This window comes from Pteropus vampyrus, unplaced genomic scaffold (assembly GCF_000151845.1).
Source record: "Pteropus vampyrus isolate Shadow unplaced genomic scaffold, Pvam_2.0 Scaffold19, whole genome shotgun sequence".
NCBI classification, from domain to species: Eukaryota; Metazoa; Chordata; class Mammalia; order Chiroptera; family Pteropodidae; genus Pteropus; species Pteropus vampyrus.
This window is the reverse complement of record NW_011888800.1, coordinates 15321198-15337203: the sequence shown is the minus strand read 5'-3', so window position 1 is coordinate 15337203 and position 16006 is coordinate 15321198. Positions and strand designations below refer to the sequence as shown.

The window sequence follows — 16006 nt, the reverse complement described above, 5'->3', positions numbered from 1 at the left end:
ATGTTGGAAGGAAAGAAGTGAAGAAGCTCTTTGTGGCTTGACTCTTCCGCAGCTGGGAGGAGTAAAGGAAATAGACCAGAAAGCTCTCAGAGGCCCTTTGAAGCTCCCAGGATTGGTAACCCTGCGAGATCTTGGCTGCTGAACCTCTCCATCTCTTCTGCTGAGGACACACTAGGAGAGAGTGGCACAAACCCAGCCTTTTCATTCCTCCTTTCTGCTACAGAAAGGAAGGGACTGCAATTGCTTAACTTTCCTACTTCCCACAAGCTTTCTGAATGCAATTTCATAGGTACCACCTGTCATAAAGTATCACCTGGATTCCCTGAATTAAAAACTCAAGGATCATAGAGAATTCTTTGAGCAGCTTACTTGTCTCTCCTGCACTGCTGGTCCTTCCCACTGCTGACTCCATAGTCAACTTTATGCAAAAAAGTGACAGAAATTATAGTCACTTATGTGGAATCCCCTTCTTTTTCCTTTTTTTTTTTTTACTATTTATGCCCATATGCAGTGCAATAAAATGGTCATGCTTTTATTATACATATTTTATGAACTTTTTGGTAAGTTTATTTGATTGCGACACTGAAGTCAGTGCTTGGAAGCTGAGGCATCATACCTATGTTTTACCCAGTGTGACTGGCCAGCCACTCACAACTTTAAAAACCCAAAGATGACTCAACTAATAATCACAGATGATTTTTATTTGAGTGTTTGGTTTTACAACGGTTCTTACCTTGCCTTGCTGGTGCATCTCTCTTGTTCTTTGAGGAGCTCAGAAGGTGACCCTTTTGTGAGGGTTTAGTCAGGACAGCATGGAACAGATCATTTGGGCATGAGAACAGCAAGTCAAAGAGTAGAGATTAGAACCAAGTTACGGTGACGCTGTCCTAACTATGCCTGATTTAATTACATTGTATTAATTATACCTGGTTTATTTGCCTTGCAGAATGTGCCTAAGCCTGGACACAAGAGAACAGACTCCACCCACAGCAGCAACGAGTCTGAATACACCTTTAGCTCTGAAATTGCAGACACTGAAGACATTCCATTGAGGACAGAGGTACATTTTAGACACCTATCACTAAAAGTAGGATATGATCATGCTATTATTAACGGAGAACATTTCCATTGCAGAGTAGACCTCATTTGCCCATAAATGTAACATTTGTTTTGAACTGTTTATTTTTCATGAGTGACTTATAGGTACTTAATTAGCTGCGTACATACATACTTATTGCATATATTTTTTGTCTGTAGACATTTTAATTTTTAATGTAATTTTGATGATCAGATTTTCCTGTTTGTAATTCTCTTTTACACCTTAACTTATTCTTTATATAAAAATATAGTCTGTCATGAATTTATTTCAGACTGAGGTAGATTTTTTAAAAAGTAAGCCCTTTGCCCTTGAATAATATAATGCCAGTGCCCAAGAGTTTAGCAAAATTGCTACCTCTGTTTGATGACGGTTTTTACCAATGTAATTTTCTTCTATAAAAATGCATGAAAGACAGCTTATAAATCTGGCTTAGTGTTTTCTGTTATGTGGTACAAAACCAAAATAACATATCGCTGTAACTCCAAGGGTACCATAACTTTAAGTTAGTAGATTGTTCCCAAACCAATTCTCAGATCTTCTTTTCGACTATAATATTAGTTTCAGTAATGGGTAATTCAGGCACAACTCTTCTATTTTTATATTACATTCTGAGAAAATGGCCAAGTCACAAATAGACTGCTTCTTGCAAAACAGCTGAAAAAAAGTGGAATGATTCTTTCTTTTCTTGTCTTCTCAGTCTGTTCATTTTAAAGAAAAATGTTATATAGTTGGAATCATATATATAAGAAGGCTAGGTTACTTGTCCAATGTCATAGCCTGTAAGTGGCAGAGCCAGTATTCTACCTAGGGCTTGTCTGTTCAGAGCTCCTTACTCTACCTCTTCCCATCCAGGGATTCTACCATGTAATTCTCCAGTCCCATTTCTGTCCATACTTGACGATAGGCTAGGGACCCTCGATAAAGCAGTATGGCCGGTATATAGGAGGATCAAGGTTGTTCCAGGTGTGTAACCAACCATCCCAAACTTTAGTGGTTTCAAACAACAGCAATTTATTATTGCTTGCATTCTTTGGATTGTGACTGGGCAGTTCTTCTGCCTCACATTTTGGTGATTGGAGTCCCTCCCTACATTTAGCTGAGGTGCTCAGGTTCTCTTCTTGGGCCTCTCCATGTAACTACTCTCTTTAGCAGCGTAGTGAGCGCGTTCTAAAAGTACAAGAGTGAAAGATGTCAGGCCTGTTAGGGCCAGGCCCAGAACTGGTACAGTGTCAATTCTGCCACATTCCATGGTCAAAACGAATTACACGGCCAGCTCAGATTCAAGGGGAGAGGATAGACTCTGTCACTTGATGGGAGGAAAGGCATCTTTGGAGACTCCCACAAATTTAGACTTTGAAGATGTCAGAATTACAACTTCTGAGCCTCTACTGGATATAAAATTTTCAGGATTTCATCCTGTTGCTCCTGATGGGAGTACTCCTTCCAGTAGTCTGTGGGAAGTGTGTTTACAAACTGTTGGCTTCAGTATAATACCACTGAGAAGCTCCTGCATGGGAGGAGGAGAGCCATGGCAAAAAGGGTCTGTTTGCTGCAAATTAATTTGTACTAAACTCAGGACAAAGAGGCCTCTTGTAGGTAGTTTTGATTGAGGGCATTACATTTTTAAACTCGAAAACTCTTAATGAGCTTAACTGAATTTTATTAGTATTTTTCAGAGTCTCTACTCTTTTCAAGTTTTCTCCAAATTTTTACAAATTTGAAGGGAAGGATAACTTTTTTGTTTCTAATTCTTAGCTGTTTTCTGCCAAATCTTTTCTCAAGTTAAGAAATAAGTTAAAGTGAGATTCAGTACTTTTTTCATATCTTTTGAATAATGAAGTATGAATCGTGCTCCAGAAATCACAGATGGATCTTAGACTATAGTGTACTCTCGTTCACTGGCACTGACCACTAGCGGTAGGTCATGCACCCGGAAGTCTCTCAGTAACGGGGAAGGCTTTTCACTGGGCTAGTCACACTTGTTCCTTGTTACAAACTGCGTGATCTGAAATGTAGCTAGCTTTGGTTAGGAGTGCTATCTTTACCATGGGACAGTAACTCTCCTCCCTGGGACTGAGTTCATAACCTTAGCCTCAATCTCTCTGTGCCTCAGTTTCCTCATCTATGAAGTAGCAATGTTGTTTTTATCTTACTTTAGAGTGATGTTTTGAAGAGTAAATGAATTAATTTTTGTGCAACACTTAAAACAGTGTTTGATACACAGTATATGTTCACTAAATAAATGTTTTTGCTCTGATAAACAAGCTTCTAGTGACCACTCTGTACTTCTGACTGGATATGGTCAATATCAGAAAGATGGAAATCTCTACAACTGATAATAAAGAGAGATTGAAGAAGGAAAGTTGAGCAAAAGTATCAGACTAAGACTATGGTTGTGAATTTGTACTTCAAATTACTTATGACTTCTAGATTTGCATTTCTTCCTGCAGCTATCTCTATAATGACCAGGTTTACAGATTGCCCCTAACAAGCCAAAGGAAAACTTTTAGCTCCTATGGATAATATTCTCAAGTACCTCTTTTAGAACCTGGTGCCAGAAAAATAATGGGCCCACTCTTGTTTATGCACTGATTTTTTATTTTGAATTAAAATAGAGATCTTTCAGACAGTTTTGGATCACAGAATTTCAGCCTCAGTTATGTAATAACAGCAAAATTTAATATTAAAAAAAAATTAATGCCTTTCTAGCTTTGCCAAACCTGTGAGTTGTTGTTCACAAGCTGCAATGGCACCTCCATTGCCATTTTTCTCTGCAGAACTCACCTGCCAACTCCACTTGCTTTGCAGCCCTCCAGCATCTTCATGGTCTGGGGTTGCATTCTTTGGGGACCATTGCTTCTCCCTCCTCTGTCATCCATCTTTCTTAGTAGCCGTTGATTAATTATCCCAGTTCTGCTTTTGCTCTTGAGCTTTCTCACACCTGTCAAACCCAAGAAAAGGGCCACCATAACTTTCTCACCTCTTGTTAACAGTAATTCCAGAATGACTGTCAGGTTTGTGGTGGTATTTTTGTGAATAAATTCTATTTCTGATTTTCCTCAGATGAGAGACTGTCGTAATATTTTTTAAAGGTCAGTTTCAAAGATTCATTCTCTTGGAAAAGCACCAGATGACAAAGTCCTACTGAGGAAGGAAAGCAAAACAAAACCACAGGAACTTCTGTGAGCCAGATAACCCAGTCTTCCTTGATGCTCATGTGGCATAGAGGACAGATGGCATCTCTTTAATTAGATGTGTCATTAGGGAGAAAAATGGGCATCATCCAGAGCTCTCTTAAATAATTACCAATCGTTGTGCCTCAGGCAAATTTGCAGTTCTTAAATGTTATTTTTTTGTGTTCTTCCATCTTCTATTTTAATGTTCCTATCTATGGAATGTTGCTCTTATCTAGCAATCAGTTAATTCTTTATGTAATGTTAACTGATATCTAAAGAGTTACCCCATCCTATTTTAATAAGGGAATTCCTTTTAAACAAAAATGCCCATTCAAGGCCAAAAGGAATGATTTCCAAATGATGACATTTCAGGTACAATGATGACACATCAGTATTATATTCTTTCATAGGATGAAGGCTTCTATTATAGTGTAAAACAAGATTAAATAATTAAAAATTTCAGGGATACATACGTCATTAATAGATAAACATTAAAAATACATAAGATGGAATGTTTACATTGTAAATAAGCTAAAATGTAAGTATTTGTGGGATGTAAAAAAATTAGTTTTTGTATGAATGAATTCTGTAGTAATTTCATGTTCTGGCAGGATGTTATCTCTGTTCTGCTAGGTCAGGATAGATTTTATGATAAAGATCATATACCTAAACTTTCTCTTTTGAGCATTACAAACGTATATAGTAAGAAAAAGCCCAGGTCTAACCAGTTTGTGTGTAAATGACCCTGGTAGTCTATAAATGCCCCACTTCTTAGTTTAGTTGATTTTTATTAGGTGTTTTTTTAGAACGGCAATAACACTAAACTTGGCACTGCTAAGAATTCTCAAAGACCAAAGATAGCTAATGAGTGTAAAAATTGTTCAACCTTATCAAAAGGCAAAGACATATAAATTAAAACAACAATGAAATACCACTTTTGGTCTATCAACTAAGCCAATTTCTTTCTTTCTTTCTTTCTTTTTTTTTTTTTTAAATAACAGTCATTGCTGTTCTAAGCCAATTTCTTTCTTCTTTTTTTTTTTTTAAATAACAGTCATTGCTGTTCTAGGAAAGGTAGTGGCTGCTGATGGAAGTGCAAACTGGTCCAACCAGTTTAACAGACTTAAAAATGTTAAAGTTTAGATATTTAGGTACTGGGATGTTTATTTTAGTAAAGTTTAGATATTTATGTACTGGGATGTTTATTTTAGTATCTTTCAATAGCAAAAATTTAGGAATAACCTCAATGCTTATCACTAAAGTAATAACTAAGCAAATTATTGTAAAGATGTCAATACAGCCATTAAAAGTTATGGTCTCAAATATCATATTGTAACTTTGGAAACCAATTATAATATGATGCTAAGCTTAAAAGACAATACAAAGTTATAATGAAAACTTTCCAGTTCTATAAATCTATAGAAAAAAGACTATACAAAAAGTATGGGTTTTCTCTGGATATAAGATTATGCCTGCATTTTGCTTTGTACTTTTCTTATTTCCTAAATGTATTTTGCTTTTATATCAGGACAAAAGAAAACATTCTTTTTAAAAATCGACAATTGGAAATATGAGATTTGCTAATCAGTTAAGAATTGACCACTTAAATAAATTTAATTATTGTTACTGTTCTGTCTCTTTTTCTCTAACAAAGAGTAACTTCTTATCCTTTTCATTAAATCTAAGGATATAATTCTTTTTCTTACCTCATTAAAAGTTCGGACCTGATATATACAAGAAAACAATTATGGCTCTCTCAGAACTTCCATGTTGGTTAGTTCTTTCCATATGCTTAGCTTTAATTAGTGTGTCTTTATCATTGTAGCAGTTCTCACAGTGATTCTGTTTTAAAACCAACTGACATACTTTTAAAATGCCACTAGGTTATCTTTCAGTTTATTAAGGGCTATATTTGATTTGGTTTTTCAATTTTCTCTCTTTCTAATCTCAGTATATTTATGCTAACACTTCACCTTTTCAAAAATTATTTTTCCTGATTAAAAAAGAATTCAAATGTAGAAATGTGTAAAGTATAAAATGAAACCTTCCTGTAGTACCTTCCATTCTCCAAAGTAACCATCGATGGCCTTCTAGATGTTTGTATGGCATGTGCCAGGTATGTTTAAAAGTCAGATATTTTATTTTTTTTAACAAAAAATAGGATCATAATATACATACCATTTTGCAACTTATGTATTTCACTTAATATTTTTATCTAGGACATATTTATCTCCTTATGTAGCTATACTTCATTCTTTTTAACAGCTATGAAATATGTCATAGTTTGGCTATACTGTAATTTATTTAAGCAGCTCTCCTGTTGACTGACATTTGAGTTCTTTCCGTTTTTTTTTCAATTACAAAAAAATGCTGCAATGGACATCTTTTTCCATGTATTTTTTGTACTTATGTAAGTATTTCTATAGGATTAATTCTTAAACATAGAACATTAGGTTAAAGGATATCACACATTTAACTTTTAATAAATACAGCTAACTTGCTCTTTTAAAAGGCCTACTTATACTTTCCACTAATATTATATAAGACACTGTTACAAATACACGGCATTATTAATCTTCTCAGGCTTTGCCAATGTGACAGGGGAAAAGAAGTACTTCACTGTTGTTTAACTTCCATTTCTCCATTTATTACCTAAGTTGGACATGTTATTTGTATATTTTTTTGGCCATTTGTATTTTTTCTCTAAGTATGCCTGTTTTTCTCTTGGACTGTTTTTCATTTTCTCATTGGCTTGTACATCTTTTGGATCGCCTTGACCACCTTAATTTTTCTGGATTTTAGGAGCCAAGTGAGAAGAAGGTGCCTCTGGATATGTCATTGTTCCTCAAGCTCCAGAAGCGGGTCACAGAGCTGGAGCAGGAGAAGCAGGTGATGCAAGATGAACTGGACCGCAAAGAAGAGCAGGTGCTCCGTAGCAAAGCAAAGGTGAGCAGTGCTGTCCCACCCAAGGGCCGCGAGCAAGCCGAGCACTGAAGCTAGGACTTTATGTCGAGTTCTTCAGTCTCTTCTTTAACAGGACTCATCCCAGAAATACTTTAACCAAGCTGCATTTGGTTCAAGTAGTGAGGACCAAACTCTCCTCGCTGTTTTATTCTGAGGGTAAAAATCTAACGATTAAAATATAACTACTTCTTTATGAAGTTTTTAACTTTATATTTTCCTTAGGAGGAAGAACGACCGCAAATTAGAGGTGCAGAACTGGAATATGAGTCACTCAAGGTAATGAGAAGTTTCTGCCCAAGAATTTTAATATCTTGTTTTGGCAAGAGACCTGCTCAGAGCCTCTCGTTTTCTCATAGATCATTCTTAAGGACACCTGAGGCCCTTGCTTAATCCTTCTTCAGGCATTACTTCTAGCCTAGTTCTTTTCCTTTTATAGATTCTATTCCATGTAAGCTAGAGTTCAGTCTAAACAAAAATAGAACCAGTAGCTACCGTTTGAGTCAGTAGAAGGTAGTAAAGGACATGGACTCTAGCATCAGACTGCCTGGGTTCAAATGCTAGATCTGTCACTAGGGCTGTGTGCAAGTTACCTACCCTTTCTGTGCCTCAGTTTTCTCATCTATAAAGTGGGAATGATGATAATCATTTGTCATGGGGATTGTATGAAGTAATCTATGTAAACTGCTTAGAATGGGGCCCAACATGTAGTAAGTACACAACAAATGCTGGCTGCTATCATTATCATTATTTTTAAATACAGATATTTTACATATCAGCTCTAATTCTTATAAAAATCCTGCAGGTCATCATTTTGGTTCTCATTTTATGGATGAGGAAATTGAGGCTAAGAGATATAAGTAACTTCCCTAAAATAACCCCACTAGAAACTGTTAGGACCAGGGTTTGAACATAGGCATCTCTGGCTCCAAGTCACCTGCTCTAACCACCAAACCCCACTGAAACTATATGTTTGTAGACAAAGGTAGCTAAGTATTCGTTTGCAGAGTAGAAACGTATTTTAACTTATTAAAAAACAAAACAAAACGGGAGGAGGGGGATGAAGGTGGAGAATTGTGTCTTCTTATTGGTTAAATGCAACGTCTAACTAAACAGTGGTAAGCTGTCACTGTGTGTTCCAGAGCTCAGGAGAAGGCACTGGATTAGGAATAGTAGTTCCTGAAATACAGAGCATCTTGGGTAACACAAGAGGTGAAGTTTAAAAAATTAATAACAAAAAAGGGCCTATTCTTTGATACAGAGCAGGCTGTGTCCCACCTGGCTCCTTCCTCAGCTTTCCACAATCAGAACGTTTTGAGCCCCACAAAGTTTGAGCTATCAGGCTGTTAGCTATCAAAACACCTCCAGCTTCAAAAGTTTTCTCAGTTATTAATTTATTTTATTAGCCTTAAATTTATTTATCTCAAATTTTCTGCTTATGTCAATTTTTTGCTATTTTCTGCTTTGCAAATTATAGTATAGAATAGCTGGAAAATTATAGTAAGGTTTATGATTATAATTGAACAAAACTAAAAATTAGAAAAGCCACAAAATAGCATAAAGAAACTCATATTATTTTAAAGCCTTTATGTATATTTGAGAATTCATCGGGTCTCTCTAAACTGGCATAAAGTTTTTTTTCTGTTTTTCAGTAATATTATTCCAAGTCTAGTCCAAATATATTATTTCCTAATACTGCGATTTAGAGTATAATTTATGCACATTAATTGGACCCTGTCCTCTGCCATTTCTCATGGTCAAGAACTGCTGATTACTGCCTTCTCTTCAGGCCTTACAGCATTTTAGTATAGAGAATGCCTTTCCTCTACCCTATCTAAACCCACAACTCTTTATCAGCCCCTTCCCCTGAAGATAGTTAGAACTCTTCCACTGATATTTAATAAACACTTGACTAATACCTTTACTTACAGCTCGAAAAGCTTTTCCTACACCTTACTTTATTTAGTCATTGTCACAGCTTCTGAAATAAGTTTTTTTTATTTTCTTTTTAAATATTAGTAAACTGAAGTTTAGAACAGTTAAAAGATTTACTATCAGGCTGATTTTGAATCTCAGTTTCCAGACAATAGCAGACTTTCTAAACATCCTAGGTTCTTATCGTCACTTGTTTGAAAGCTAATTTTTATAAAAATTTATAGTTATTTACTTTTAAAATACCCTAAAGGACCCTTTTATCCTTTCCAATTGCAACATAAATAAATCTTTTGTTACTTCAATGAAAGTACTACTTAGGTAGTATTTACATTTGTGAAAGGAGAAAAGGGTGGCAGCAAATGGTTATTTCTATTACTTTTACTCTCATTGCCTTTTGTACTCTTTGTCTAGAAGACCAAATTGTGATATGAGTCATTCAAGACAAGAATCAGATGGGATGGGACAGGTCAGAGGAATGGGGGTAGAAATCTGATTTCCAGATCTTCTCCCTCTGCCTGCCTCACACAAAAATGGACAATAAAGACATTCACTATAGTATATTAAAAATGAAGCCCAGATTCCAGAGTTCCCGAGCATTAGCACCAGTAGTTTTCAAAATGCCATCCCTGGGCCAGCAGCATCAACATCACCTAGTAACTTGGAAATGTAAATTTGTGGGCCTCACACCAGACCTATGGAATCAGAAACTCTGGAGTTGGGGCCCAGCAACCTGGTGGTCCTGATGCACACTGAGGTCAGAGCTTAGATGTCAAAATAAAGACAGTCATGTTTCTTGTTGTGGAAATGAGCAATGCGAACCTGATTACCCGTTGGTGGGAGACTGGGGATTTGAAGTCGCATTCTTTTTTACATAAAAATGGATTCAGTCATGAAAGAAGGGGTTATATATTCTTAAACTAGAAAAAAAGGACTTTAAATCATTTTACTATATAACATGTTAAAAGGTCTGATATGGTACAATAAATTCAAGACTGCTTCTCTAGAAGAAACAATAAAATATCTGTATACAAAAGTACCTCACGTCCTCTGTCATAAGGCCTTCTATCATATGCTAAATAAGGTACCCTGGTGCTTTTAAATGACTGTCTACTTCACTCTTCTCCAGCTGGTGTCTTGTGACATTTATGTTTCAGTGTCGGTAAATATAGTTCAGCATTAGAACTCTATTATGGGTTCCCATTGCCATTGTTTGAGCAGAATGTGCAGAGGGCAGCTAACTGGTGGCATAAGGATGGTGGGTAGTATGTGTAAGTATGGAGGGAGTAAAGGATGTGTATTTCTATCTGGCTGAAAGAAGAGGTGGCCCATCCTCTCCTCCAACCTCTCAAGGCCTCTGCCAGCAACTATATAAGCATGTCCTACAGGAAATAAATATCAAAAAAATATCATTTGATACTATGAAAACACTAAAGGGAATTTTATTAGTTTAAATGATATGGTACTTTTTTATTAGAAGCTAAAATCCTAAGATGTCAGTGGTCTTTCCATTCTGCTTTACAAAGAGAATAAGAGGATGCTACTCAAGATTTCAGGGGTCTACTCATTCGAACTATTCATTGGAAATAACCTGACCAGCTGGACCCTCATAGTTGCCCATATATTTACCCACAAACAAAACCTGGGCTTCCAGGACTGAGCTAAAACTCATCCCTTGGAACTCAGCAATCTCTCCAGGCCTGTGAACACACCCTGGAAAGGCCTGGAATAAATTTGACTCTGGAATTTAGGTTGATGAAGCAAACTACCACTCACCTTGCTCAATTTCACTTGATGTCAGACTTCCTTCATTTGCAGAGCAGAGCTCTCAGTAGAACCTGGGAAGCTGTTCACTAGGGTAGCTCGGACAGTCTTTTCTCAGTAGAATTCTACCATCTTGGGGGAAGATGAGCATCCCAATGTAAAGCTAAGGATGACAATGATGAACTATTCTTTATCTCTTCATACAGCGTCAAGAACTAGAATCAGAAAACAAAAAACTGAAAAATGAGTTAAATGAGTTACGCAAGGCCCTTAGTGAAAAAAGTGCCCCAGAGGTGACTGCTCCAGGTGCGCCAGCCTACTGTGTCCTCATGGAGCAGCTGACGTCTGTGAGTGAGGAGCTCGATGTCCGCAAAGAGGAAGTGCTCATCTTGAGGTCTCAGCTGGTGAGCCAGAAGGAGGCCATCCAACCCAAGGTAAGCACAAGCAAGTGGCTACAGAGAGTGTTTAGGGACTGGCCTCTATTTCTTTCTATCCTTTTCTTCCAATTTATAATGAAGCAAACACTTAAGAGCATTTTTAATTTAACTGAGGATATTATTTTTTTTTAAATCTCAGTGTTTTTAAAACTCTTGCAAATGTCAATTGGAGTGAGCAAAAAAGCAAGTGAAATCTCAAATGATCTTCAAAATGTCATCTCATTCATGAGCAAAGGGCTTTTAAAATTTATCTTTTTGTAGTAATCTGGCCACAATAAATTTCGATCAAAAATAAAATTCTATTAAATACAAAAATCTATAAATAGCCTTGCTGTGAGAAAGCATTAGTATGACTTTAAAATTATTTGTTGAAGATAGCCTGTTTAACTGGAAGGTAACGTGAAAAGGTGAGAAATGAGATCAGTGAGAGGACGTTACATGGAGATGATTTCTGCTCACTTCTGGCAGTTCTGTTACATAGGGTGAGCCGTCCCAGAGGGGAGGGACTATGTTTAATGATTCAACAGAAAGAACCCATGCAGAAGATATAGTTTGCCTTCTAAGTCCTTCCCTGCCCTCAGGTAATTTGAGACCAAGCACTGCCATATACTGATGAGAAATGGGCCTTTTTGGCATTTGCTGTCAGACAAAAGTGACCTGAGAAATCATCTTAAAGCCTGGCTGGTGTCCCTGTCTGTGTTCATGCAGCAGAGTGTTACCAAGACTTGAGGCAATCAACTATCCCACCTGCATGACATGCCATATAAAATATGACAATGATATATGATGAACTGGGTGCCTGAAAGATCTGAGAGTGCTTCTCTTAGAAATGGTAGTTCTGCATGTGATTAAGATACAGAACCTGGCACGTAGGTTTGGATTGATAAAGGCAACTCCCACCTAGGATTAACACTGATCCAGAAAATACCAATTCTGAAAATAAGGTGTCTGACTAAATAATCTCGGGGGCAAGGAATCAATGGAGTTATATTTTTAAAAAATGGCTTTTCTTATTTTAAAAGAAATCGTAAACCCTTTAAGTCTGAAATGAGGAGTTAGAGAAGGGGACTCTCTCCTTTGGCTTGACCCTACACATCTCACCTTCCCTGGGGCTGTCTTAGTTTGGTTCCCTTGACCACCATTGTGGTTGGGTCTCAAGAAACAAGGCTCCCTCTGCATGCTAGTTGGAACAGAGTCCACAATCAGGATTCCTTTCTCTGGTTCCCTTGTGACAAAGTGATATTCTCATAAGAGACTTTAAAGTTAAGGGAAGGAAAAAAGAAAAATGAACCAAAGGGCATAAAATCCAACTAACAGAGCACATACTCTCATTTAGCCAGCTCACATACTCCGTATGACAACTGCTTGCCAGCCTCAGATGGGCTGGCCTTATGTAATCAAGGTCCGTGCTTTCTAAACTCCCAGCCTACGCATGGCAGCAGCTTGTCCTCTGCTAGGAAAAATGCCCACAATGCCGATTAAGACCTTTCAAATACCCCAAGGCTATTTGTCCCACTCAGTTTCTAGTCATAGACAAATTATTTCACAATTCCTTTGCAGGACAGTGGTGAGTGACACCCAGTGAGCAAGGGATGACCCAGCCCAGCCAGATCTAGTTTATCTGCTCCACCTCCAAGAGTATTCTGGGAGGCTTTACTTGGACAAATGATCTCCTATTAGGGCATTACTGTAACTCACAGACCCATATATATTAACAAGAGGTTCATTTTCTCATGCACTCAAAAATACTTTACAATTAGAAAGAAAAAAACTCAAAAATAATTTCAAGCACTTGTTCCTGAGAATGAGAAGTTGCCATCGCATAAATATATATTAATATCCACCTCATGTCAGTTCCATGAATATTAATTTATTTATCGAGTTAGTTTTAGGAGAAATAATTCATGCTTGTATTTACAGTTAGCTTTTATTTGTTATGATGGGGACTCAGTGATGGAATTTATTTATGGAACTAAGGGTTTATTGTTTTCTCCATTTTTTTTGGTGCTTGCTGACTTGTGATTTTCAGGATGACAAGGTAATTATAAAATTTTTCATAAATACTTCTTTTTAATCCTAATTTTAGTTTACAGTTATCCCTAAATACATACAGTTGATGCTTTCTGTCTACCAAGTCTATTTTTATATTTACAGATTAATTTCTTATTTGGGAAGTCAGTGGAAAAATATGGATGAAATTGGCTCCAGTCTGGCTCACAGAGAGTGCCTCCATGACTTCTAATTCGCAGTCAGCTCTGTGACTCACTATAGTAGTTATGGTAGGCCGTCCACAAGTGCAGGACGGAAACCCTTAATTAGAATGCACTCAGAAGCACCGGCTCGCCCATGCTCTCATTTCTGTCAGCTGTAGGTTTGCCTGTAAAGAGGAACCTGAGTTATTGAGCACACCCTTCCTAGGAAGGGTGGGATTTTCCTACATGGTGTAGCCTTTTCAGAACTTTTGGTCGCTGGCTTGGGAGACACAAACTGAGCGGTGTGTCAGGGACTTCCTGACACTGGCAGTCTCAGTCTGATCCACCACTTCCAGCCACCACTTCCTAGCTAAGATGGGCCGGTTGAGGGTACTGCCAGGATAGAACATACTAAGAAGCCTATCTTTCCTTTGAATTAGTTAATTAGATCATTACCTAATTCACTAAAAGTTCAAAACCACATTTTGTAGGTCTTCAGATATCAGAGAATACATGTAGCACTATGAAACCTGGGTCTTTGAGAATTATTAGTTAAATCTTAAAAATCTGAGTATAGCCCTCTGCAGAATAGAAAGAGTTTCTGCCTTTCGGGAAAAGAGAAAAAAGAAATTTGCTCTGAAATGTCTACTAAAAGTTTTATAAAACATAGCTGAAGAAATGCTTCTTTACATGGTGTTTATGGAAAAGATGTTAAAGTTCAATAAAACATAAGCTTTTGTTAATAGCTTTTATCAGATTATATTTGGTCTTCTCTAAGGATGCATTTATAAACTCACAAAAGGACAGCATTAGGAGAAAAGTGGAAATTTTTTTAAAGAATGTTTCTTATAAACAGAAATTCAATAGCAAGTATTTGTAGGCCTCTATCGTCATTAAAGTTATCTTGAAACTAGTCTCTACAGTCATGGTATTCGAAGTATATTCCATTAATACTATCTCATTGTGGGTCCTGGCTGTAGAGCAAACATTGACTAAAGAATCAGACATATACTACTTGGACAAACAGAATGGACCCTTGAGTTCTAAAATGTATTCATCTTTAGAGACTATAGAGCTGTGATTCTTCCTGTCTATTCTTGACATGGTTTAGGAGAGAGAGAGAATAGCTGACTGGATGATTTTGAAATTAACATTGGTTGCCCAACAGATTAGACAAAAAAAAAAAAAAAGTAAAAATGTGAGCAGAAAAGTCCTTTTTATACAAAATCATTAGAAATTCTGACCTGCCAGATATTAATTTCAAAAGATTATGTACCATGTTATATTGTAACAGAGAAAAAAGAATTGAATAATTGCAGATGCTCCTTATAAGGAGCTAAAAATCCTTTCCAATTATATATATCTAAAGATGTGAGAAAAAAATTTAATTTTGCTGAAGCATATCATCTAAATCTCACCTTTTTTGTACTGAATTTTTAATAGAAAAATGAGGTTTATGTCAAACGTTTAGTGTTTTATTGGGGCATTTGTTTTATTATAACTGATCGGAAAGTAGTAGAAAGAACCGCTTTGTCCACTTCACTAAATAGTTACTCGGTGTTTTTGCCTGGTTATTGTTCCAATGCTGTATACATACTTTGAAATATATATCTTTATACTATATATATTTCAAATACATGAAACCCATTTTATATATGTGTATATGTGTAATATATAAATATATGCATATATAAAAAGTATATAGTATATACAGTATTCAAACAATAACCAAACAAGAACACCAAATAACTATATAATAAAATATATCTGTATCTAATCTAGATCTAGATAAAGATATAGATTCCTCCCCTCCCCCCAAATATACCCATAATGTAACACACATATAGCCCATCAGTTATTTTATTTACAGGGCTGTATTTACTCCAGAATCTTGCTATGTTTGTAGTAGAGTGTTAAGAATTCTCAAGAGGACTGAAGGTCCCTCTTTCTTTTAACTGTGCCCCAGTCTCCTCTGTAGTGCTGCAGGGCTGGAGCTGATGCTCTGGAGGGCAGAGTTCTGGTGGAGCACATAAACACCTATTCTGGAGGAAAGAGATATGTTGTATATGGTCCAAAGCTTTTGAGTTGACTCTTAATTGTGGAAATGTGTCATTTCCTCCTTTAGAATACAATGACAGATTCCACAATACTTTTAGAAGATGTACAAAAAATGAAAGATAAAGGCGAAATAGCACAAGCATACATTGGTTTGAAGGAAACAAACAGGTAAGTTGATCTTTTTTGTTGTTCTTCTTGGTTTAGTCATATTGATCCTTAGTCTTCAGGGCTCTTATACTATAAATCAAAGTGTTTTTCCATTGCTTTAGTAGACATCACCTGACCTTCAAAGGGAATCTAGATTTTTCAATATATTCTCAGGCAAAGTCTCATTTATAATATAAGGTAGCATTATTGTTAAGGCTTGTCAGGAAAATATTCTTTGCA

The 16006-nt window shown here is 36.5% G+C and overlaps 1 protein-coding gene across 8 annotated transcripts in view; it reads left to right on the top strand.

The window, feature by feature from the left end:
• MYO5A (myosin VA) overlaps nucleotides 1-16006 on the top strand; it is a 99008-nt gene that overhangs the window by 53832 nt on the left and 29170 nt on the right. For 5 of the 8 annotated variants that reach the window (XM_023527859.1, XM_023527857.1, XM_023527854.1 and 2 more), the window contains 6 exons: nucleotides 947-1060; nucleotides 7078-7221; nucleotides 7462-7515; nucleotides 11139-11366; nucleotides 13399-13407; nucleotides 15687-15787. In XM_023527859.1, the coding sequence (XP_023383627.1) occupies nucleotides 947-1060; nucleotides 7078-7221; nucleotides 7462-7515; nucleotides 11139-11366; nucleotides 13399-13407; nucleotides 15687-15787 (650 nt within the window). The remainder of the gene's footprint in view (nucleotides 1-946; nucleotides 1061-7077; nucleotides 7222-7461; nucleotides 7516-11138; nucleotides 11367-13398; nucleotides 13408-15686; nucleotides 15788-16006) is intronic. The other 3 variants (XM_023527860.1, XM_023527858.1, XM_023527855.1) reach the window with 1 other exon arrangement.